This window comes from Arvicola amphibius, chromosome 11, assembly GCF_903992535.2.
Source record: "Arvicola amphibius chromosome 11, mArvAmp1.2, whole genome shotgun sequence".
NCBI lineage: Eukaryota > Metazoa > Chordata > Mammalia > Rodentia > Cricetidae > Arvicola > Arvicola amphibius.
Window position 1 is genome coordinate 1,326,479 of NC_052057.2, and position 27,156 is coordinate 1,353,634.

The 27,156-nt window shown below is 41.1% G+C and overlaps 1 protein-coding gene across 2 annotated transcripts in view; it reads right to left on the bottom strand.

The window, feature by feature from the left end:
• Positions 1 to 18,986, bottom strand: part of Gatb (glutamyl-tRNA amidotransferase subunit B) — a 78,323-nt gene extending 59,337 nt beyond the window's left edge. For both annotated transcript variants that reach the window (XM_038348348.2, XM_038348347.2), the window contains exons 1-2: positions 18,773 to 18,986; positions 17,114 to 17,264 (exon numbers count right to left, since the gene is read on the bottom strand). In XM_038348348.2, coding sequence (XP_038204276.1) covers positions 17,114 to 17,264; positions 18,773 to 18,948 — 327 coding nt within the window. In that variant the 5' untranslated portion in view covers positions 18,949 to 18,986. The remainder of the gene's footprint in view (positions 1 to 17,113; positions 17,265 to 18,772) is intronic.
• Between the last annotated feature and the right edge of the window lie 8,170 nt (positions 18,987 to 27,156).

Here is a 27,156-nt window from a genome sequence, read left to right on the forward strand (position 1 = left end):
AGGCATTGAGAGTCAAGGGGAAAAGACAAAACCAAATAAAAATAAAAATAAATTGTTCTTTTTGACAGATTTTGAGATGGGGCTGAGAGTTTTAATGCAGAACTACTTCTTCCTATTTAGTTTATGAATATTTGTCTTTCTCATTTTATTAACTTAAAACTTTTAAAGATCATTTCCATGGAGAAAGGCTAACGTGTACGAGCCTCTTCACTTCACGTGTCCCCACACAGAGCGCTACCCTTCCTGACAATGAGACTCCGCACCTACGAGGACTGCATGGGATGACAAGCTGTGAGGCATCACTGAAAGCTCAGCACAGCAGAGGGTGACAAGAAAAACAGACGTGAGGGCAACGGCTCTGAAAATCCAAGCTGAGATTTGCTTTCTGCCATGTATGGATTAGCTCAGTATTAAGTTGAAAGATTTGATTATGGCTGAGAGAGAAACAACTGGCTTGAACCAGCCAAACTCTAAGTACTTGCTATCATTCTGAGTAAGAAACTGGGAGGACAAGAGTCTGTGAATATCAGGAGTCTTCCTATGAAAGCCTGTGCCTGAGCTGTCAGCAGCCCAGGGTGTCCTAAGAAGAGAGGCTTTAGAAGAGTCTAACGCTTCCAGATGCTTCTGTGGGAGACACAAAAGTCAAAGAAATTCAAAGGGAAGCAGAAGTGCATACGTGTGAACATGCCCAGCTTCCAAGGGCAGTCATCTGTGCTAATCATGAATGCCTCAACAGCATTCAATAAGACAAAATCACTAACCTAGGCATTCTTAAAAAGTATCAATTTGTGAAGGAAGAAATGAAAAAAGGAGTGAGAGGAGAGAGAAAGGAAAGAAAAAAACAAGATTACAGAACTATGACAGCCAACTACAATGTACAATCTTTGACAGATTCGGGAAAGGAAAGAGACGGACACACTTGAATATGAATCGACAAATAATGACACTGTATATGGGTTAGTTTTCCTGAGTGAGACACCAACAGGAATTCATACATGAGAAATATGCTTTGTCCTCAGATGACAGATGCTGAAATATTTAGAAATAAAGTGCTGTGTTATCTGTAACTTAACTCTCCAATGGCTCATCTAAAGGGGGGCAATGTAGATGCAAGGAGAATATTCATTGCACTGTTCTTTCAGATTTTCATAAATGTGAATGGCTTCTACATACAAATGTAAGGGAAGGTGTAGGAGTAGATCCTACCTGAGCAGACAGTGAGATGTGATGATAAGATGCCCATACCAGACAATGGGATCAGAGCTGGAGGAGATGGGTTTTGGCCTGATGCTAACTGTAAACCACAAGGGTGCCTGCAGCTTCTATTCACTATTGCTAAAAATAGGGTTGAAATGAAAGCATCCTATATACTAACTGTACCCATTGGAACTGTCTTATGTCATAGATTCAATAAAGTTATAGGCCCCAATATAGCTGTTGAGGTGTGGTGCAACTCTCAGTAAAATGGAACAAAAAATACTAGTGAACAGAATTCTACAGTATCTACACAGAACCTAAATATCCTACATATAAGTAGGCATGTACATTTTTATGAATATAAAAAATTCATTCTTCTAAAAACACATTTTATTTAATATTCATACTTGCATACATATTTAGATTATATCCACCCCATTACTTCCTCTCATTCCCTCCCCTAACAATTATTATTTTACCACTTATATCTTTTCTTATATTTATCAGAGTTGGAATAATGGCTCAACCACTAAGAGTGTGCATTGCTCTTGCAGAGGACCTGAGTTCTTAGCGACTCACAAGCATGTGTAACCCCAGCTTCAGGGGGATCTGATGCCTTTGACCTCACAGGGCACCGACACTTTTGTGCACACACTCATATAGATAAAAAAAGGCACATGTAAATAATTAAAACAAAACAAAGTTTAAAAAAGAAAGAACATATTCAGCTTCCCCCAAAGTTATAGGCAAGCTTATTTTCTACTAATACTTTCACTCCGTTGCCTCACTATGTAAATATGTATGTACATTTTCCAATTTGTGCTTTTCTGAAAGAAAAAGGTCAAGGTTTCTGCTATTGAAACTTTAGTATTAACTATTTATCACTCAGATTATTGTGCTGTCTAAGTTATTTCAGGAGAGTGGTAGGTATCTACTACCACCATCCTATTTGCTATGATCAAATGGAAGAGTTTATATTTTAATGATGAAATGTCAAGAATTGAATATATAATCATGCCAAATAAAATCTATGCCACTTGAGAGTCTAGGAGGTGCGTTCACAGACATGAATTTCTCTGCATAGATGTAACAATGGAAGGGAATAAGAACTAAGGTAAATAAGTCGGCAGCTGGCTGTGAGGGATAAACAAAGGTGCTGATGAATGGCTACAGGATTCTATAGGTTTACAAAAGCTGTAAGGAAACAATCCCATTATATTTTGTTGAAAACAAACTATTAATACTGCAGAAAGCAACACATTCTGCTTTGCACTAAGACCGGCAGCAGGGCGATTTCTCACCCATATTTTAGGTAGGTTGCTGGCCTCCCTATGTCATTGGGTACATCAAGCCCTTAGCTGCCTCACCTACCAAGGGTGTGGGTCTTATAAGGTGGCTGCAGAGCACGGATAACAAGGACCTCTGATTACCATTCTTGCTTCTACACCTATGAAAGGAGACTCAAGCCGTCAGCATTGGATGGAGTATTTTAGGGCTCCTGGAAACACTAATGTGTTTTCATTTCTACCTATTGTCCTGCCAGCTCCAGTCTTTGCTCTAAGGATGTGGCTGGATGTGGAAGGCTGAGAGGCACCAGGCTCACTAGCAAGAACGCTCTGCCATGGGGAACAGAATGTTCTTTGAGGAGCACAGCCCAGTTACCTAACTCTGCCAGAATTATCCAATCCACGTTTGCCATCTCTGGATGCCAAGGCAAAATGACTTCTTAGCTTTGCCAAGATTGTAAAAAGAGATGAGGGAAAACATTCCCCAAGATGTCATAGTATATAAAGCAGCCAGATTTTCCTCAGCTCCCCAATGCTACACATGGAGCGGAAGACACAAAATCGTGTCCACCTTAGGAAGGCTCGAGCAGAGGCCTCAGACAGACCACAACTATATACTTGTAGTGTGAACAAAGAGTTCCACAGGATCCACCCCAAATGTCTTACATCGCCTCCAGATATGACACAGGTGATGACAAATAGCTCGGTGATCACTTTCTTCAAGAGTTCAGGCAATCTCCATTCCCTTGTCCCCATATCGTAGGCCTTTCTACGCTATGCCCTTCTTGAAAGAATGAGCTGGCCACATGTGGACGGGCTGTGAAGAAAAAGCATCTCCACCACAGGCTCCTTGTCTAACTCCTCAGAACAAAGCTGGAAGGAGCTCCTCTGGAAGAGCAGCACACAGCCACTCCAGTCACGTGACTATCTGTTGGCCGATGTAGGCTTTTCCTTATGATGGGAAGGCACACAGTTTGAGAAAAGCTGAGGTCAACCTGGACAGACAGCATTCCCCTCCACCTGCAGGACTGCAGTTCGCACTGGACAGAGGGAGAGAAATTTTAGTACCCCTAAAACCTTCCATCTTCTCAGAACCTGCCGGCCCCCAGCATCACTAGGACACCCTGAGGTGAGGAGCATTACTGGCAGTCACCAAGGCCAGCATGCACTGGGACAGAAGTGCTTTCCCAGGTCTGTTGCAAGGTTTTAGTCCCGGACTGTCCGTGGGAAAATGAATGGTGCCCAGCAGCGTGACTTCAAGCTGCATGTTATTACAGGCTTCTGTATAAATCACCAGAACAAAGCCCGTGTGAGCTGCCTGGGTGTCAGACACAAATAGTGTCACAGAACACTGTTAGGTTTTTTGTTTTAACTACTACATATTTATATCACCAAAAAACCCCTAAGCTTTGTACTCCTGGCATCTTTGGTAATGTGCTCATATTTTATTTTCTATATACCCTCACCTCCTTTTCTGGTATTACAGACTTTTTGTGCTGTGTAGACACAGTTCGTGTGAAAGAGTTCAGAGTTCTAAGGTGTGGCACTGGCCCCTCTAACAAGGGCTCTTGAAAACCTATCTTATTGGAGGACCAATACTAAGAGAAAAAAAAAAAACCAATAGGGCACTATGAAAATGTGACTAATGCCCTTCCTAGACAAAAATACCCATGGTTTCTTGCTTAAAACAAAGCCTGGAGAGCGGAGCCTGCTGCCCAGGAACAAGGCATTGCGGGAAAAGAGCCTGTGGGCTGCTCTGTAGACCCAGGAGTCATCTGGACAAGGCTGACAAGGTCCCTCCAGGTCCCCAGGGTGAGGACAAAGGAGAAAATGGACTTCAAGTCTTCATTGCTGTTCCCACCAGAGCAGCTACTCCACTCAGGTCTACCCTACTGTCTTCTGTGGCTCCTTCAGAGGGATGAATGACATCATTTCCACACAGAGGTTAAGGGACTGATTCATTAAGGATAAGAAAGGCCACTGCCGTGGTTCACATCTAAAATACCCCCAAAGGTCATGTGCAGTTTCCACCTTAGTGAAGTGTTAGCTCAGGTTCTGTGCGCACAGGAGCCAGCCCTAAGGATGGATAGGCTGCTCTCTGACAGCTCAGGTCAAAATTCCTAGCGCTGCCATGCTCTAGGACCCTCAAACTAAAAGATAAATGACATACACCTCAGGCGGGAGCACTGGACTATAGCCAACAAAGCAGGTCTCTGGAAAGACTCACTCTCGAGCAAACCACCGACAGGTCCCTATCATCAACTTTCCATCAGCCAGACCACAGGACACATAAGGCAATCACTGAGCCCTGGTCAGAATCAGTGGGAGAAAAGCGGAGGAAGACAGGAAGATCACCTGGGTGCCTTTGGGTAGAACCACTAAACACAGACCATAAGCAGATTTAAAGTTCTTGAAGAAACAGTCTAACCTTTTTTTTAAAAAAAAAAAAAGAAAAGACATTATTTTTAGAAAAATAAGATATTTGAAAGAGAAAACAGAATTTCCATAAATGAAACATTCACAGTAAAATTAAAAACAAAAATCCACACACGTTATAGGAGACACACAATAAAGAGAAAATCAGCAAGCTGGAAAAGAGTATAGAGAAAATTAGCCAAAATGGAACACAAAAAGTCTAAGATAAAGTTTTGTTATTGTCATGACTTGAATGGTGAATCCTGGCAAGCTGTCTGAAGCCACAGCTGTCTTTAATGCACAGGCCACGATTGGTAGTTAGGTCACATCTCCTTTCTTCCAAGCACACTTTCCTCTTTCTCCAGGTTTAATCAAGGTCATCATACACGACACATACAGGCAATGTATATATTGCTTGTGTGTGTGTGTATTATATATATATATATATATATATATATACACACATATATATATGTATGTAGAGAGGCAGTCAACACCCTGCATCTCTCTGTGTGTGTGTGTGTGTGTGTGTGTGTGTGTGTGTGTGTGTGTGTAGAGAGGAGTACATCTATAAGCATAATACATATGTTTATATTATACACATATATATATGTTAATGGTATTCATGTTTGAGATGTATATTTACAAGTTCATAGATTTATATATCTATGAAATAATAGCCACCTACATAAAGCTCTTGTAACTCCTTTATAGAAGACCATAGTTTGGAACTGGGGTGACTGATCTTGGTTGTCAACATGACTGGAACTATAATCAACTAAATGACCTCTTCTGGGTGACTCTGTGGGTGTTTCCTGAGCACTGACCGGGGCAGGGCGTCCCCCACAGTGAGCAGCACCTTCCACAGCAGCCCACTTTCAAGAAGGTCTGAGACAAAGTGGCGCTGCTCTTGCTTGTCCACCTTCACTCCTTGCTGGTGCATGCATCTACCCTGCTGCTGCGACTGCTGCCATTCCTTACTGACATCAGAACACAACTTCTTTGATCTTCCAGCATGGACTGAAGACCAAGGCTCTGGCAGGAGCTTTCGGGGCCAGACTGTGAGTGCTGGGGCATCCAGCCTTGTAGACGGGGCAGTCTCTGGGTTCTCAGCCTTTCATTATATAGACAGTCACAGTCGGACTACCCAGCCCCAACTGTACAAGCATCTAATACATCTCCTTCATAATATATATTCACTCCATGAAAATTCTGCTCCTCTAGAGAATCCTGACTAATACAGAAGATGGTTCTGAGAGGGTGACTGTGTGACTCCAGATGGGCCAGCCACGACAGCATGTCCTTCATCTGTACAGAGAAGGCCTAGACCAAGTGATTTAAGCATTTCTTTCTACTCTGGTCTCATGATACCTGCCGCTTCAAGAATGGTTCCTGCATGGTCTGTGTACTTTACTTGTAGGACAGGGCTCTATGCTGAGCTGTGCTTTCATTTACTCCAACAAGCCTGGCTTTCTGGCTAGTGGAGATCAGAAATAAGAATTCAGAATGGAAAATAAGCAAGAAATGGCTTCTAGAGTCAAATACGGTGATGGTAGCTCTAAAAGAAGACACAGCAGCAGCTGCAGCAGCAGCAGCAGGAGGAGGAGGAGGAGGTGGTAGTGGCTGCAAACACAAGGAGAAACACTGTACTATGAAATCTAAAAAAGAATGGGCTACTGCTAGCATTTACTGTGATCAGATAGCTTTGCACACTTCAATAGCTCTTCAAGGCACCATTATATTACAACTCCAGCAGTAACTGAGAACCTTAAGCAATCAAGCAAAGATTACCTTATGTTCAAGATACTCTATTTAAAAGTTGGGACAGCACATAATACATTTTAGAAAGAGACCCATAAAAATTTTAGATGCTTGGAAAATTCTTTCATACCTTCTCTTCGTGTGTGTGTGTGTGTGTGTGTGTGTGTGTGTGTGTGTGTGTGCGTGTGTGTATGTATGTATGTTCATGCACATGGACATGAGTAAATGTATATATTTAATGTCCAGATTCTATCAAGTTGCCTCAAAAGACCCATGAACTGCTTTTTCAGAACATTAAACAGAAATCCCTCTAAACAACACACGAAAAGAAGATCAATCAGCTGTATGGAACCAATACACAGAAAGGAGTAAAACTGGCATAATTGGAGTCAAAGCACACGCAGCGCATGCAATAAGAAGACTGGCTGAAGGGCAGGGTGAGAATGTGCTTGTGAGAGGAAGGCTGCCAAGAACCCACTGAGAGGGGGGCAAGCCCAGAACAAGAGGGAAGTCAAATGTTCCTCCATGGACAGAGGGGAGGTCACCATCATCATCATCATGAATTATCTGAGTTCATGAGACAGCCAGGTATACCACTGGGAAAGTATGGACCACTGGAACAGGTTAAGAGCTGAAGAGAACCCTTCTATGCCCCCACACACCTGCTTTAGGGGGAAGGGATACAGGCAAACTCCTCATCCCTGAACACCACACTCTACAAAGCAAGAGTACAACTGTGACAGGGACTCAGTGTCTGGCGACACCATGTAATTATAACTTCCACAGATTTCATTAAAACAAATGCTAACAGAACACTGTCATATTTTGTCTTCCACTCAGCCAGATAGACATCACCTCATGATGTAACAACACCACTCAATAAACAGATACAGAATTAAACACGGATTACAGGGTGTGCCCATAGACACATTTCCCAATGTTTTCCTGACTTGCTGTTTTGTTCTAAGTTTTAAGTTAAAAACAACTTTGTGAATACATTCAGAATCAACGGTCAGGAAGGTCTCTCGGCTGATCCTCTCTAGATCTAGTGAAGTATTTCTAAATTGATTAGGCCTTCAAAACAAGTTATTGGTAATATCTGCTATGTTTAGAGAGCAGGATATTGCTGACTTACCTAACTTTAAATAAATGTCGTATGGATTTCAAAAATAAATTAAGCCCAAAGTACTTTTAAAAAAGTATTAGCATCATCATTTTCAGAGAGGCAAGACTTTTTTTGGTGCAGTCTGCAGGCTTAGATTCAAGAACGCATATCCAGCTCACTGTGTGCTGTGTGCACTGTTATCAAATTCCTAGGGAGTGGGTATCCTCCGTTACATGTGCCTTGTTAATATAGCACATATTCTTGTGAATAAAAGTTCTATAAAATTCTATAAATTGTCAGGGCCAATTCTAAACACCTCTGGTATGGAAAGCCCCAAATACTTTTTAGACTGTCTGATAGTGAGAAGAGAGGAGAGTGTTTTTGCATAAATGTATGAAAAAATGGCTCTTAATGTCTTTGCCCAGTTTTGGAAAAAAAGAGGCCTTGTGTTTGCTAGGGAGTTCTGTGTTGCATACAGATAAGAGCTTCCAGATAACAAAACAAGAGCAGATTGCAGGTTCCCAATTAATTTCATTAATGGTACAACTTGATTATCAGAGGAACATATCTGCTGAGCCGCACTGAGCTTCCCTACCTGTGGGGACAGCAGGTGTAAGTGTCCTGTCTCCTTTCTCCTACTCAGAGAATGAACTAGGAGGGCTCAGGCAGTTGAAATCACAAAAAGTGTGCATGTGTGTTCGAGCATGCAGGCTTGCACAGGCATATACTTCACACACACTTGATGCTTTGTTGACATCTCACCATTCCTGGAAACATCTGGACAATTATGGAAGGAATAAACTTGTAAATATAATGATATTTTAGCAAATAAATATAGTTTGTTTCTAATTTTTTATCCTATTTCGCATCCAGAGTATTTCAACAAGAGAAATTAGAATGATATTGATAAACAGGAAATAATCAACTCTAAACAAATAATCTAGGATCCTGCTGGGTAATAGTGGCACACGCCTTTAATCCCAGCACTCGGGAGGCAGAGGCAGGCGATCTCTGAGTTCGAGGCCAGCCTGGTCTACAAGAGCTAGTTCCAGGACAGGCTCCAAAGCCACAGAGAAACCCTGTCTCGAAAAACAAAAAAAAAAAAAAAAAAAAAAAAAAAAAAACCCTAGGATCCTGTTTATAGTTCTGTAGACACACAATTAGTTAATAATTTAAGGGCCACCTCACCAGAATAGGAAGTTTTACTTGCTCAAAATAATGAATGAGGTTGCTAATAAAAACAAAGAAAGTCGTCCTTGGTTTGGCTGTAATCCCACCAACAAGCAACAAAATGGGCTGACTGACCTTTTCAGTATGAAGATTCATGATGAAATTCCATAAAATTCTAAAACTAAGGTAAAGTAAGAAGATAAAAGTGCTCCTAAAAACCATTCAGAAAGGTCACTAATTCAGAACCAGGAAGGTATGTTTATCAGAGGTCAGGATGGCAGCCTTGACAGAAGCAGACATGGTACAGATACTCAGAGAACAGGGGGTAGAGGTAGGGAAATCGTCCTATTCATACATACGTACATGTGTACACACTGGTGTTCATAAATGCACACACATGCATGAGCAGACACCCAACAAACAACAGTCAAGCTCAATGCAAGAAAGAGAATCACCTGGGGCCAAAGCCATGTGTGCTATGAATTTAAGGTCATGTAGTGACCAGGCGCAGTGCTGGGACAAGGGCATGAGCTCTGAGGCTACACTATTGGGTTTTAACCCTGGCTTCTCCACTTACCTTCTAACTGCGGTAACCATAGTAACTGCCTCACTGGGTTGTTAGGTTAAAATAAGCTAATCTTCCACAGAACAAGCACTCTGTTAGTAGATCATTATTGTGAATGCAGCGGAAAACTCCAGCTGTGGGTAACTGAAAACACCCATGAAGGCAGAGATCGTAAGTGACTGCCTGGAGAAAGCTTTCAGCCCAAACTCCCAGTCCAGGCAGAAAATCTGCCACCCCTGGAAGTGGACCTGGAGGAGGTCACCACCTCTGGTCACGGGTGAAAGACAGCTTAGAGAAGGAAGACCCCCTGACCTTGGATCTGGCTCCAGTGCAGAGCGGGACTCTGGCATGGAACTGTACGGTGTTAAGAAATAATGCAGGAACTGTTCATCCGATGAGGACCAATGGGCCCTGGTGGAAACCGTCATGAATTTATTCTGGAGACAACTTTACAGAACAGGTACAGTCAAGTTGAAAACCACACTGTGCACAGAGGAGAACAGGTGGTAACAAATCCACACCGGAACCATCCTGGCTGACACTTTCAGAGAGAACAAATTACCCACAGAGACACAGACTCCTCATCAGCAGTAACAGATGCCCGAGGACAGTGGAATCGCATCTTCAAAGTGCTGAGGGGAAATAAATGTCAACACAGAATTCTACGCTATCATTCAAGACTGAGAGAGAAACACAAACTTGAAGTACACAAGAACTGAGAGCTCATCACCCACAGACCCAGAATGCAGCAAAACGTAACAAGAGGAGCGTGAGGGACAAGAAATGATGAGGGCTCCCTCAGCTTCTCAAGCTTAAACCCACGAAATGTACCTGTGCCTACCTGGGGAGAGCCACATCTTCCCCTCGGGCTACAGGGAGGAGCGAGTGGTCCCTCCCCGTGCTCCGACAATGTCTGCTTTTGAAAGATGCTTGTCTAAGAGTTGCCTTTATTCACTTAGCTTTTGACACTTAAACAGACAATGAAAGGCAGTGGTGTCTGACCCCAGCCCAGACACCCAATCGTGTTCCTGGCAGCAACCACCTTCAGATCTTTGGGCAGTCTCCTCTGGTATTTATTTTCCTATTTTTAAATAGTACTCTGTGCCAGGAGACCTTTGGAGAAATCCATCACCTGCTGGTGAGGCTAAGACTGCTTGGCCATTTGCCATGTGACAAGCCTTCCTAAAAATTGGCAAAGGACAAGCTTGGTAAGTTGTTACAATGGATGACATGGTGCTCTTGTTTTTAGAACCTAGATGTGGCTCACTGTTTCCAGAATTTACTGGTGGGACTTTCAAGGCAGGGGAATAACAACAGGAAACTTCCCCACCACTTTTATGTAACTATTTCAGAAGGACTTGCTCTTGCTTTATTACTTTATATCTGTTTTTAAAAAAATAGAATATGCTCACCCCAAGAGCTTGCCCTTCCTGATAAGCGGGGTGATATGAAAGGCCATAAAGCCAGGCTGCTAGGATGGCTGTTGTCTATCACAAGAACAGGAGCTCCAGCACATGCAGGAACCGGAGTACGGGTGAGCATTGTAAGGATGGGGGAAAAAGGAGGTCTTCACTGTTTGGTCTTTGAGAACAAAAAGGGAAGAAATATCACCAACAGAACCTGGAAAGCAATGTAGGGAATGTGACTTAATTTTATCTTGTGAATAAAAGAGAAGGAAACCTTGGTGAAAAAAGTCCCCATGACCAAAAACCTGTCTCTTCAGAGCTCTAAATCATTTACTATTGCCCAATTAAAAATGTAAACAAAAATAAGGTAAAACCCCTCCTCTAAAATAAACAAAAAACAAAGCCAAGCTATTAACTAGAGGTCTAAACTAAGAGAACTAACTAATAAGTGCCCGGTGCTGTTCTTGAAGAATCTCTCCCCCTCCCCCTTTAGTTTAGAATGTGACTTCCAATTATGGTAAATATGAGTTTAGTTTTGCTACTTCTTCTCCCTAATATCTGAATCATGTCAGATTTTGTTTCATCAGGGTCCAATGCTTCTATTATTTCTTACACATGCTTTCTACTGAGGGATTTTCTGTAATTTTATTTGCTTTCTAGAACATCCTGTCTTCCTGTAGTTGGCACCTGCTGTTCGCACCGCCCTGTCTTCCCCGGTCCTCCTCCCTTGGCCAGCTTTAGGGGCTGCTGCACAGCAGGCTACCTGAACTGTTCATTACTCCAGACCCGGATAATGGAAGCTGCCCATTTATTCTGCAAGCACACTTGACTGATCAGCACAACTGATTGATCAATTCTAGCTGGAATGATTTGTTTTCTGTTAGAATATTTAAGACTCTGCTCCCTCTCCTGCAGATGGGAGTGCTGCTGCTGAGAAGTCGGTGTCTCTCTGGTCCCAATCCTGCGCACACAACCAGCTCTTTTACTTCCCCCTCTCTCACTCTTCAGTCCCGATGTTCGTGAACTGCACGGCATATCTACAGTAGAGCTGATTTCATCCTTCATGCTGGGTGGTAGGCGGGCCCTTTCCATTCAGAGATACAAGTACTTCAGTTCTAGGAAAACAAATCTGCATTGCCTTGTGAAAGCATCCTAACATCTATTTTCTGTTTATCCGATACTCAGCTGCCCGGGCTGAGTCTCTAACTTTCTTCTAATGTTCAACTCAAGTCATCTGTTTTTGTCTTTGGGAAGATTTTGTTGACTTTCTATTCTAACTCTTTTGGAGTTTTTGTTGCTGTTGTTGTTAGTGGTGGTTGTGGTGTGGTGTGTGTGGGTGTTGGGGGGGAGAGGGAGAGAGAGAGAAATAGGCAAAGGCACCATAATTTTAAATTTGAGAGCTCATTTTTATTCTTCTAGCTTAGAAGATATTTACTGAAGTTTTTTAGCGTATTTTCAAGCTTTCTGTTTGTTCTCATTATCTACTCCCTCCTAGGTTGTTTAACTTCATTCCCACTAAGAACCCTGTCCGTCAGGCTATCTGGTGGTCTGTGCTGTCACGTGCTCATTCTCTGTGCCTCTCCAGGGCCTGCAGACTTGTGGCCTCTTTTTACTGGGAGACAGACCTCCACTCCTCTGCAACATCAGCAACCTGAAAGTCCTCTCTCTGGCACACACTCTCTATAGCCATCATCACAGATTCCTGTCTGGGGAAGGAAGGAAAGAGGAAAGATGGACAAACCAGGTCACTTGAACTTCTGAAATAAAAGGGCAGACATGAGGTATCAATGAGCACTAGAGGTCAGAGGACAGACAGACATCAGTGCTACTCACTGCTGGTGGCACATGGAACATGTCCTGATCCCTAGTGCTAGTCATAACCTGGTTTTCTTCTGGCCTCCAGTTTTAGTTAGGGTTACTATTTTTGTGCTAAAACACTAAGACCAAAAGCAACTCAGAGAGGAAAAGGTTTATCTGACTTACATATCCTCAACTCACTGAGGGACGCCAAGGCAGGAACTCAAACTGAGCGGGAACCTGGAGGCAGGAGCTGATACCATGGAGGAGTGCTCCTTACAGACTTGCTCCTCATGACTTGCTCAGTCTGCTTTCTTCAAGAACCCAGGACCACCCGAAATGGGATAGGCCCTACTCCAACAACACTAATTAAGAAAATGTTCTACAGGCTTGTGTACAGTTCAGCCTTAAGGAGGCTCCCACTTCTCAGATGACTCTAGCTGTGGCATCTGATCTAGAACTAGCCAGCACACATCCGGACATTCCATTTACTTTTTCCTTAGTTTTACAAACTCTTTATAATATGGCTGCCCATCCTACGTTTTCCTCAAGCACGCTCCATTTCTACTAGTTACACGTGTATTAGCAGGCACTATCACAGTGTGCTCGCTTGCTCTATGAGAGCAAGGTGACCTGGCTCACAGCTGTCTCTAGAGCTAGTACAGGGCTAGTATTTGGTAGAGAGAAGAAAAAAAAAAAAAAACTTCAGCTGAGTAAAAGAATGCAGGCAACCACGAAGGGAAGAGCGCATTACAATTTAAGAAGTCTTGTTTGCACGAAATCAGGAGAATGCCATGCACTCTGAATGCACATAGTGTTTGCTGACTGCTCCCCAAATATTTTAAAGCACTACCTCTCTTATAGCCACTTGGGGGTTCTGTAATCATAAGCATCTCTTTAAGAGGTCATCAGGCAAAATAAATCACACACAGACCAAATGAGTTCTACAGAAAAAGACTTTAGTCTATCTGAAATGAACCATCACTGCTTTCTGGACAAAGCAAATCTCTTATTTATGATGACACATTAAAATAAAACATAGCAGCCTTTTTGCAAATAAAATATTTTTTGAGAAATGACTTTATCCACTATACTATTATAGCTTCCATAATTTTCAGTGTATCTGTGGTGATGGGCCCTGGATTATTTTTGTGGTTTAGAACATTGAACTGATAAAATGCAAATAAGATACCAACTGTTGTCTGTAGCAGTTACTTTCGCTGTCGCTGGCAACAAAATTGTTCTTAATAACTCAAGGGACTCTTTGTAAAGACGAAAGTCACCAGTCACTATGTATTAACACTAATAGGTTAGATTTATGAAACGCTTATTACTTGCAGTGACTAAGCATCTTAAAAGAGTTTATTAATTTAATTCTCATAAAAATCCAATGAGTCTAATACATTATCCTCACTTTGCAAGTAAGAAACTGAGGCAAAAGATGATTAAGTGATCTACCTACAAATATATTCTGCTTATCTCAATGAAATTTTTATCTTTAGTGGTTTCCTATGTCACTAAAACATTTTCATAAACATTATTAGTGGCTTCATAATTCTCCACTGTATACATTTATCACAATTTACTCAACCATTCCCCCAACACTGGGGAAATTCTGGTTGCTTCCAAATTCACATTATTACAAACAGTCCTGCTGTAGACATCTCTGAGAATGAGTCTTTACTCACTTTCCAAAAAATTGTTTTCCTAAGACAGACTCCTAAAAGAGCCAGTGGGTCAATAAATACTTGGTAGATGACTAAAATACAAAGCAATATAATTTTATCTTATGAGGTCTTCTTACTCTTATGCTTATAAAATATCTTCCTATCCCAATAACAAGTATTTGCCTATATTTTGTTTGTGATTTAATTTTACATTTAACCTGTAAATATATTTATATATCATATAATCATATATATATATATTTACAAGGTAAGCATAGTATATAATGCTATATAAGATATATGTTGCATATATTTTATATCACATATATAAATACATATATACAAATTTTGTTTTATTCACAGGAGCTACATATATTTTCTCTAAATAGCTAACCAATTTTTCAAAACCCTCAATAAGAAAATCATTCTTTTCCCAATGATTTTTGTTCTTTCTTGTCTGTATGTATGTACGTATGTGTATGTGTGTATGTGGCATGTACACATTCTCTTCAACATCCATTTCTGAGATGCTCTCCCCTGCTGATTGATTTATTCTTTATGGGGGAAGAGTAACAAGAGCAACAAAATACATGCTATATTCTAATATGTTGATGAATCATTCATGTAGATGTAGAGTAAGAACATCAGAATATAACACTGTGTCCATGGGGCTCAAAGAATTGTTCTAGGACATTTTAAATTGAATGACAGGCAAAGAAGAGAGGAATGATATGTTCTACGCGGTATCTTAGGCCACATTCCTTGGCTCACAGACTAAAATGGGTCCTTTAAAAAGGACATTTCAGAAGAGAAGGCAGATCAGTCCTGCCGAAAAGAGCAGCCCTGGAGACCACTGGGCCACAAGTGCTGCAGATCAGCCCTGATGAAAGAGCAGCCGTGGAGAACACCGGGCCACAAATGCTGAAGATCAGCCCTGATGAAAGAGCAGCCGTGGAGAACACGGGGCCACAAGTGCTGCAGAGCAGCCCTGATGAAAGAGCAGCCGTGGAGAACACGGGGCCACAAGTGCTGCTGGCTCTGATGAAGAGAAACAAACGTTGGCTTATGAAAACTGTAACTGTCGCCTTTTTCTCAAGCTCAGTTCACATGTTCTCAATGCACTCACTGTTTTATTGACCCGTTCATCACAGAGCCAAGAACTTTCTAGCGCACACAACAACAAGTCTTTCCAAATATGCTCACTTGCTATTTTGATCTGTCTCTAATATTTGACTATATTCTGGTACAGCTGATGACTCTGTTGCCTAACTCCAAACATATGTCTCTAAATAGATATCACATTCCCAACTGAGGAAAAGGAAGAAACTTGACAAAACTCAAAAGTTTACATCTAGACTCTTGACGGTCAACTACCACATAAGGAAAAAAGGTTTTCACCTCAGAAGGGAAAAGGCAAGCATGCTTTGAAAGTATCTCTTCTCAAGCAAATAAGAACTCTTCCCTGAGACACGGGCACTGTAAGAGAACCACACAACACAAGTCTGTGTCTGGTTTCCTTCAGAGGAACCCAACAGCAAGTGAGGAGTGGCGAAGCACAAATAAGAACAAAGTTCTAGAACTGCGATACTGCCTTCATCCAATCAAAGCTCTGAGTAAAGCAGAAAGACACATGCAAGACACTGCCAACAGCCTGCGTAGTTCAATCTGCCCTCACTTGTACTTAGATGTCTGAGAGTACAGAACACACTTGTCACCACCTTGTCTACACATCCCTTCTCACTTGACAAAGAAGTTCCTGAACAGAATGTGTGCCACATATTAGTTTAAATATTTACACCGCTCCTTCCATCTTATTCTTCAAAATGCAACTCGTTACATAAAAATACCACACTAAAAGTTTTTCTGAGAAGTCACTCCTTGACTTCTCAAATTCAAATGAAAATGAGTAGCCAAACCCAATAATCAGCTCTCTTTACATTGTGGTTGTCTCTTTTCTCCATTACTGACTGCTTCTTAGCTCTTAATAACCATTATTGCTATTGATCTTCCACTGTGAAAACACAATACATGTTGGCTTTTGTTGAGTCCTCTCCACTCCTCCACGTATCGATCTACTTCTATTCGAATTCTCAAATACCTTAAACACACTACCCTTCCTTAACAAAATCTACCATTATAATTTCTCACAATAGTCTTTCCTCTTGCTCACTTACTGTCCCTCCTGTAGGTCCCCAAACCATCATCTTGCCTTTGCAAGAGTCATCATATTATACTCTACTTGCTTGTAAGACATATCAGCCCTACTCATCTTTAAACTCCTCCTAAAGCAAGGATCTTCGCTCATGTTTATCAGACAGTTCTGATAGATATCTGGTGTTTGATGGGCATTTACAAATGCCTGTAAAACGAATGAATTGAAGCTATGAATACATTCAGATTTAGAATCAGAGTTACAGAGACAGGTCTTTATAAACAATTAATGCATCATGTTTAATCCAAAATTCCCTAAGCAAGTATTTCCTTAGAGTGAGTCAAAATATTAGGATAAGGATTTTTTTTTTTCCGAGACAGGGTTTCTCTGCAGCTTTGGAGCCTGTCCTGGAACTAGCTCTTGTAGACCAGGCTGGTCTCAAACTCACAGAGATCCGCCTGCCTCTGCCTCCCAAGTGCTGGGATTAAAGGCATATTTCACCACCGCCCAGGTATGATAAGGGCATTTTTTATTAATATTCACTATGACATAAACATATTCTAATAAAAACAGACAATATAAAGTACCTTACCGGCAAAGTTCCAGGCAGAGATGCATCAAAAAAAGAAACCAAAGAATTCGGGGGTGCTGCAAAGCACACCTGAGCTCCAGAGAAGAGCTTAGAGTTGGAACAAATCTGGGCATGAATTTCCAGTCCTACCACAGCTGCCCATTTGTGTTCACTGAAGAGAAAGAAAATGGTTAAAGGTTAATTTGCTACCATATATAAACTTTTATAAACCTAGATTTCAAATAATATCCTAGTTGTGCCTTTAAACTAAAATTTTATGTGCTGACATTTTAAAATGTGCCGTTTTATTGATAAATACTTTATTAGTTAATAAACAGTCAGTAAATGATAAAGGTTTATCTTGTCCATCATATTTAGGTTTAACACAAATGCCAGGATTCTACTACTAGAGAAAAAAATGGATAAAAAAATAAATTATCAAGCACATTTTGAATTTACTATGTAACAGTTTGTTTAGCTACAAGGAGCAGGGTCACACAGATACCATAGACCACCACAACATAGTATTCCTGAAAACTTGTAAAACAAACAAACAACAGTAAACCATGAGAGGAAACCTTTCTTCACCCTCCAAGTCACATTCAGTTCTTGAGACCTAATTTTAAATTCAGTTGTTCACACCTGATTACTACCAAATCTTGGTAAATGCTATAAAATGGCTCTTATCTGATCATTTCTACTCTGGTGAGCCAGTACTCAGTTCTCTTTGGGGAACTGAAATTCCCTACTCCACATGAAATCTATGTATGTCCCTTATTCTGCACTTCTCCTAAGCAATTTTCTATACTAAACAGTCTTATTCACATGCATTCCGTTCAGTTTTAAGCAATACATGAAGTTCTACATTGAATGAGAAAAGACAAACTCCTTAAATTTTGGAAACAAATCCTACAAGTGAGAGAAAATAAACTAAGAAATTCAGGAATTCTTCATGCTCTAATTACTAATCAAAATATTTCTGCTGTTTCATTGCCTGGAAAGGAAATGGTCTAATTTATGAAAAGAACAGAAATGAGATAGATGCTTTTGAACATTTCTCCTCTTTTCTTCACTGAAATACTAAAAGAATGCCAACGTCAACAAAATATTAGAAATTTGCTTGATGTTTCTGTATTTTAAAGGCAGCTTTAAGTCATAGACCAAAGCATCCGACAGCTGTTCAGGATAAGCAAATCTTTCCATAATCAGTGGGCAGACTTTGTCAGTCAATTACAATCTCCTAGGTTTAGACGAACACGCTCCTCATAAAACCACAGCTAGCTAGTAGTGTTTTCTAATATAATTTCCGGTTGATTCTTTTAAGCTGTACTATCCGGGGCTTTGTACAAAAGCTTTTTCTGTCTTTAGTTTATTGCTAGCCCGTAGTAACGCTAAATGATAGCTACATACAAGCCGAGTCTAGTGCCGCAGACTCCCACCCACCCCTTGTTAGTAAGACGACTGGAGAAAACGCTATTTTACACTCGCACGTTGCCCAAACACGTCTACTTTCGGACAGTGGAGGTGACAGGCCTGGTTTTTTGTTTTCATTTAGGCTTCGGTTGCCCATGTTACACAGGTGAACACCCTCCCGACCACGAAAATCTCAGGCTGCGCTACCGAGCCATCATTTTCGTTCCGCACTTCCATTAGACAGGCAAAGGTATGAAGAGTATATACCCTTTCCTCGGCTTCTGAGCCGTGCGGAGGGAAAGCTGAGCCACTGAACTCTGTCCCCTAGCACGGTTGGACGTGGGCCCAGGCTGAGTCCCACTTCGGTGGCGGGAACCACCGTCAATCCACGCTAAAGCCCAGCGTCTTCCAGGAATGCCCAAACGCAGCACGGAGGCCGCCATTGCATCTCCGGATCCCGAGTCAGGTGATCGCGCAACCCTCTGCCGCGAGGCTCCCTGGGAAGCGTAGTTCTGTCAAAGCTCCACAATGTTGTAGGCTTGGACCGGAAGACTACTATTCCCGGCAACCCAACTTGAAGGCTGCCGGAAATCTTTTGGGGAGGGGCGGGGACGAGAACCGAAAAGTGGGAGGGTTTCTGGGTTCTGTGTGACTCCTCCTAGTGGGAAATGGAGAGGTTTGCGGCTGTAGAACATGTGTTTTGAGTTTGTTCACGCACGTGTGTGCGTTGTTCACACAGCTTGCTCAGGGAGAGCCAAGGCCAGGAAGCCTCACCAAGGCTTTTGTAGCCCACTTAAGCCTGTGAGTTGAAACAAGTGACCCTGATATCACCACGAAGACTTCTTGGATTCCTAAACACATTTATTTTCTCTGCCAGCACACAAGCTTCATACACCAATTTGTCCAATATTTCAACCTATTTTGCATGCCTGCTACTGACCTAGTCCAATTCTTAGGCATCAGGGATGTAGTAGAAAACAAGACTTTATGGCTGTTATTTATAGAATTGATATTTTAGGTAGAGAAATATACAGAAAATAAGTTTTTTTTAAAAAATATGATGTTTTCACGTAGGCATAAAAGCACTATATTTAAACAGAGGTACTTGGAAGCAAACCTAGATTAAACTTTTCTGTGCTTTTTGACTTACTATTTTTTTTCCTCAGCCAGCATCTAAAACAATTATGTTTAGAAACCTTGATAGAAAGAAACAACATCACCTCAATGGATTTATCTTGTTATTTGACTTCAGAACTCATCCTTGGCTAGGGATATTGCTCGGTGGTACAGCGTTCGCCTACCATGTAGAAGGTGGTGGGTTCCACCCTCAGCAAGGAAAAACCAAACAAAATCCTTCCTATCCTTTGTTGAAATTATGGGTGTTTTTGTTTGTTTGTTTTATTTGAAAACTTGGTCTAGAATACTCCTCATTTTTATCATCCAGTTTTAACTTTCCACATAGTACCTAATCGCTATGTAACGTTTAGCTTCGATTCCAACAGATTCACCACAGCATTTTCCTAGTCGGCCCCTTAAAAATATTTGAAATAGTGCCGTGTGGAGAAGGTGCTGTTTAAGAGGGTACATTCTTAGAAAATAGATGATGTATTGAGGTAGGGATGAAGGGCAAAGCAAAAAAAAATCTATTTCCAGCAGATGTGCAAGGGAAGATAAAGGGATGAAAAGTAGGGGGGTAGGAGGCATAACTTCTGGGTTTCTGACTTACCTGTGTCCAATGTAAAGTAGGGAAGCCAGAAAAAGAGGCCATTTTCCGTACAAACTTAGGTCCTTGATTGCCTCAGAGATTTCCAAGAGGAGCAATCCAGCAGAAGTCATTGGTGTAGGAGTATAGAGAAAGAAAAGATACGTGCTCCACATATTTCACACTGATTGGTTTTCAGTTACTGGTCACTAACCTACAAATTATACAGCTACAATTTATGATGTTTCCATTAATATTCGCAAGACATCGTGGTATTATGTAATATGGTCCCTCCATGTGGAAAAATAAAGTTGAAACTGGGCAAAGATATAATTCAGTAGTTAAGAGCAACTTCTGATCTTCCAGAGAACCTGAGTTTGGACTCATGTCCAGTGACTCACAACGGTATGTAACTCCAACTCCAGAGGCTCTGACACACTCCTCTGGTTTCTGCAGACATGTACACACAGTACTCCCCAATTTGTGTCTCTCTCAAACATACATATAAAAGCAATTTTTAAAAAGATTGTCATTTACTTTTTAAAAATATTTTCTTCTTTTTCATCTACTTCCAATGAATAATCTGAATTGCTACAGCAGAAATATTTTCACATAACTCATGATGAAAATGGAAGGCAAATGAAAGTGACTTGAACACAAAGGTAGAGAATTGTTTCAAAATTTATCTCTGATTAGTTCCTTTTAAGCACGCTCCTATCACTCTTTAGGTCCTTGGTCTCTCTTCTTAGTTCCCATGTTTTCTACCTTTGCTGTATATGGCTTTGCTTTTTCTTCTCATCTCGCTCCTTGGGTGGTTTTTTTTTTTTTTTTTGGTCAGTAGGATTGCTGTGAAAGCTATTTGCTGTCACCTTTAATTGGACTGCAGAGGGGAACCTTCCTACCTCACCCTTAGACCACAGAATTGGGAGACGGTCCCATAGAGTCCTAATGGCCAGTTTCTGAAATCGATATTGAGAATGTGAGGCCTTGTAAAGAACAGCCCACATTCTGTACAGCATGCACTCTGGTGGAAACCCGTGGTGATGTATAAATCAGCATTATGCAATGACATACTGTAGCTTCAAAAGCCTCCACCCCGCCACTAGAGGGAGAGAAAATCCTATGCATGCAAGTGTTTGTTTCCTATGACAAATGGGGACCTTTCAGTTCCGTGCATTTTATATCTAGTCATGGCCTTTCAAAGACCCACAGGAGCTAATGGTGGAAACGGGGACGTCTCACCCACTTTCCTGGCTTCATTCACTCTCAAAATTCTCATTTCCAAAAATGTCTGTTGGTCTCTTGGTGGTATCTAGGAGGGGTATCCTTTTCCAAACATCCCTTGCTCCTCAGGAGGGACAGTTCTACCGAACCTTCTTTTCTGAGACCATTTCTTGCCTTCTTTCTGAATGCCAAGTATGTATCTGTCAGAACGCTCACTGACAGGCAGCTCTCTGGCTGAGAGAGCTATTTTGGGTCCACAACAAGGTGGCTGTCATTTGGAAGACACAGAGACTTTCATTTTCAGGCACTCAGGAGGTAGCGGGGCAGTTTCTAGCAGCATTTTTATCAAGGCAGGGTCTCAGCTCCCTCCTCCACATTATTCACACAATGCAAGCAGATTTAGAATGTGTTTTTAAAAAGATGTTTGAGTCAGAGCTAATTTCCGGTTGTGGCTTATAAAGGAGACTTGTTAGGGAGCCTGTCTTAATAACGTGCTTAGTTTGAATTAGTCCTCTCCTGCATCTTGAATGGTCAGAGTTGGAATGGCCTGGTTCACCTCTCTATTTGATTCAACGTCTTTATGTATCTGTATATAGGCATTGATTTCCGAATGCAAAAATATTCCTCCCAAATCAAGGCTGTGTTTAAGTGTGGCCCTTCCCATTTTCCATCAACTTACTAGTGTGCCATGGAGGGAGTGATTTGGAAAAGGCATTTGTGTGCTAAGATTTGTAACTTCTTCAGCACCATGTGTTACCGTGTGAGGGGAGTAATACAAGCGACACCCAGTTTCTGCTTTTAAGATGAAGCAAACAGTTTTAATTGCAACATTATAATTTCAAGTAAAACTAAAAGATAGCGTCTGCTATCATGGCGATGTATCTCAAACTCTAGTTGAATATATGTGCAAATCTTAAGACTGTGTGAATTAATCTTTTCTGTAACTACTTTTGTCCTGTAGAAACAAAGGCAATGTTTTAAAAAATGCTTAGCTGATGAATACATAGAATACCCCTTGGAGTCTAACAGTGGGGTGTGGACTGTTGTCACAGTGTTGCTTAACACAGTAAGAGCTTGCTCTCTCTGCTGGCTGCTATTTTCTATTTGGTTTTTGACTATGGAAAGAAGCCCAGTATCGAAATTTCAGTCACATGGATAGAAAGGTTTGCTAGTAAGGTCAATACAAATAAAAAAATTGAAACAACAACAAAATTCATTTAAGATGATGGGCATGTGACAAAAATTAACAAGATTATTTGCATGTAGGAAACACATGGGACCAAAGATAGGTCGTGTTTTTGAAAGGACGTTCTTTAAACACAAAGTTTCTTCTTAGAAAACTCCACATTTTAAGATCCAGAGATGTGCCATTGTGGGGGCGGGGGGGAGGAAACAAAGACTGGGAATACATACCTGCTGAGCAGTTGGGAGAACAGGATTCATTTCCTTTTATTTTTCCATTAAAGTCTTGCTTCTGATAAAATACTGATGTGAAGGGAACAATTGCTTTCTCTAGAAGATTGCTTTGGGGCAAAGAAATCTATAACCCTTTCTTCATTTCCAATGCAAGGAAATGGAACACCCGGCTCAGGGCCTTAGTGGAGATGGAATGTCAGCTGGTGAAGATGAGGCCAGCACATGGTTATTAGGCCTGCCTAGGAACTATAGTCTTTCTTTTTGTGGTCTTCTAACTGATTTCAAGGAATAGCTTGCTGTTCTAAAAATATGACTAAGCCTTGGGAAGAAATAGGAATTATGTATCAGCAAAAGCTCTACCTGCATGTATCCCCTTGACTCATCACTTGGTTCAAGGAAGGTAATCTTGAGTTGTAGGTACTAAGAGCTAGAAAACATTAAATTCCATGTTTCTGCAAGATGTGGTTTGCATGTGATCAGAGCCCTGCAAGACACTAAAAGAGCTCACTATTTTGTGATTTGGAACTGAGAATTCTAGCCATCAAAGCTAGAGAGTATACGTGCATGCATGTGCACACACACACACACACACACACACACACACACACACCTCTCTAAGCACAACAATCCTCTTTCAAGAAATAGTGCAAAATGATAACCAGTGGCTATCCAGTTTCAAGACAGATATTTTTGTATGTCAGATGATTCTCTTGTTTTGAAGCCAGAGGGTGGTGAAGAATAAATGTATATCGTTAAAAAACCACTCAGCAGGGAAGTCTGGGGAGATGACTCAGTTGGTAAAGCGTTGTCTGCCTAAGCATGAAGATCTGAGTTTTGAACTCGAGCATCCATATGAAAAGTGAGGTGCTGTGTTGTGCACCTATAACCCCAGCACTGAGGAGGCTTCTCTGCGTACAGTTCCAGTGAGAGACCATTCCTCAGAAGCTAAGGTGGAGTCACTGAGAAGAGACTCAACATTGATCTCTGTCCATAACATCAACAACATGCACATGTGTGCAGGTGCACACACACACACACACACAACCTCACTAGGACACATGAACTTTGATGAGACCTTTCTCCGAGTGAATCAACACTAGGATCACTAGAAACCTTGATCACCGAGGGGAAAGATACATCAAACGCCACTGGACAGTATTACAGAAGAGAACAGAACAGCTTATCTTATACAACCTATCAGATAATTGGTGTCACTACCTGTGCATATCTGAACTGGTATCTCTATTTAGGCTGATGTCGAATCAAGAATAAATGAGCTACACAAAGCATTAAGGGCTGAAATGCTGGTGGCTGAGCCTTCAGGCCCACCACAGTTTAATGTATGGCTACTGATAGGCAACATCACGCTCTATGAAGAGGTGCTGTATTGGATTAAAACCAAGCAGCAATCAAATGATACAACTGCTGAGATAAATGCAGAGAGAAAGGAGAGAGGAGGAAGTTCTCAGCAATTCATGAATACTAATTAGGAAGAGAAAGAGCAATGCAGACATTCTTCGGGTCTCCTTGGAACCTGACTCTAGAGTCTAATTCAACAATAAGTTTGGATAATGGCCCAACAGTGATTTCAAATTGATGTTGTTCAAACATTTAGATCAGCTTTGCTATAAAAAGGTACTTTTACTCCTCTCCACATATACTAAAAATGAAAAGATACGGTGTTAAGAATGGGACCGAAGACTCCTTATTTCAAAAGGCAAACAGAAGTAAGACTATATAAAATGTCACTCCAGTGAACAGTAGTCACATTTTAGTCTAATATTTATTTGCATTCATTCTGTACAGTTGTTTTCTTTTCTATGGTTGCTGTCATACATGCGTATAGTACCTCTGAAGAATATTTTACAGTGATGCAGAGCCCATGATTTTCAGAAGTTTATACAAAATAAAATAACTTTTACCACAGTGGAACTAGTGCAATTTCAAGCAGTGTTATCATAATTTATGGGGTCCAGTTTGACATTTCATAATCTGTCAGAGTTGAGTGACCATCACAGATGTCAAAATGAAGAGTGTGGAGCTTAGAAAAGAAAATCTTTGTCTTGCATAGTTTTGAAGACAAAGCATCATTTTAGATGCTGTGGCCTTTCTCTTGGGACCTACAAGAGGAGGTTACTGCTATGTAATGACCTCCCTATGACACCTATAGTGCCTAGAACAGTGGTTCTCTGTTGTTAGTATTCAGGCATCTGTACTGGCCTTCCCTTGGGGTCCTGACAGGATGTGTCCTCGGCTATAGCCACTAAGACACCTGCTCTGCATGTTCACTATGTTCTCTTTTAAAAGGAAGGTCTTGCCCACCACCCATCTCTTTCTTTTTTCTTTTTCTCTTTTTCTGTTTATCTGTTCCTCTCCCTCCCCCCTCTCTCTCTCTTTCTCTCTCTCTTCCCTTCTCTGCCTGTCTCTGTCTCCCCCTTCTTTCTGCCTCTCTCTACCCTTCTGCTGCTCCTGTCCCCAGAGGCCAGTCTCCCCCACTTCCCTTCCCTCTTTATACATTCCCTTTCCCCTAATAAAAACCCCTCTGCTTGAGCTCTGTCATATGACATCTTTCTCTCACATGCCGCTTTTTAAATCACAACACCTGTGATACCTGTTGTGCTTAGAATAGTGGTTCCCCCATGAAACCTGTAGTGCCTAGAATAGTGGTTTCCCATGATACTTGTAGTGCCTAGAACAGTGGTTCACCATGACACTTGTAGTACCTAGAACAGTGGTTCCTCATGATACTTGTAGTCTCTAGAACAGTGGTTCCTCATGGCGCTTGTAGTGTCTAGAACAGTGGATCCCCATGACACTTGTAGTGCCTAGAACAGTGGATCCCCTTGACACTTGTAGTGCCTAGAACAGTGGTTTCTCATGACGCTTGTAGTACCTAGAACAGTGGTTTCCCATGGCACTTGTAGTGTCTATAGCTGTGGTTCTCTTCTTCAAGGATGGGCTTAAGTGTTCTTTTTTGTTGGTATATGTTTTCTTTCTTTAAATCTCCTTCTAAAATCTTCTGCTATACTTATCCAACACAGATATGAAGTGTTGTTTGTTTCAGAATGATACACCCCTTTGCATTGACTTGGGCATGCAGTGGATCAAATGCATTGTGCTATGTAAGTTAACAGAAGTTCTTGAGATTGAAAAAGAAGTTGGAGTACATGTTTTTGTTGGATTTGTATGGCACCACAGAATCAAATGTTGTGTTTCCTTTTTCTTCTTTGAAAAAAATATTATTACTCATTTTCAATTGTCAAGAAACAGCAAGCTTGGAAGTGGTAATTTTCACTCTGTCTAAAATATAATTTGGCAAGACAGGCCAAATTACAGAAAATCAATTAGTTTCTGTTACAAGAGTTGAGTATCTATCTGAGGGCCATTCTGCCGCTGGTTACTGCAGCGATGTCTGCTTCACTGCAGAGGATTTCTTTCAAGAAAACTACTCAGAGATTCTTTTCTTTCTAGGGCAAAAACCTGATTGTATCTGGGCATTTAATCCTTGTCAATTAAGACGGAGGCAGAAATAAATTTCTTCCTTGAATTGCTTTCTCTCTTCCTGCAGTTTTAAGCCACAGGCTGTTAAAAAGAGCAGTGAACATTTACTTGCTGAAGCATGGGATTTTAAAATATGAAAATTCTCAGTCCTCTCATCTGTGCCTTCTTATATACGGTGATGACGGCAATGGGGCCAAGCATGGGCTTTCACAGCAGCCCGATCTGCACCAACAACCCTTCTCTTTTGATACAAAGATTGGCCTTCAATTTGGCCAGATCCATCTGGGCCCAGTTTTCAGTATTTCTAACATCACTTTTTATATATTTATATTTGAACACACTTTTCTGGAAAGAGGAAGGTTGCTCCCTTCCCCAAATTCCTTTTGCCCTTTTCTTTATTTGAGTATCTTTGTCACAAATATTTAATTTTATTACTAGACAAATTCTGGTATTAACCCTTGGGAAGCCCAAGAGATTTAAAGTAGGACACACACACACACACACACACACACACACACACTTTTAAGATAAATGATGCTAACCACTGATTTAAGATTACTGACTCCATTTCCTTACTTTAGACCAGGGCATCCATAAGCAGTAAAATCCTTAATTAACCTTGACTTGCACTTAAAACATGTGGATATAAAAGAATTATTTTAAAGGGTCGTGAAGCAATACAAAACTTGTAATAATCCAAGTTATAACTCCTGTGTTATGTGGGGCCCATAATTAGCTTCTTAAAAATCAAAACACTTTAAAAAATAGTCTCATATTTTGAATTCCAAGCATGGCATTGCTTTTTGTA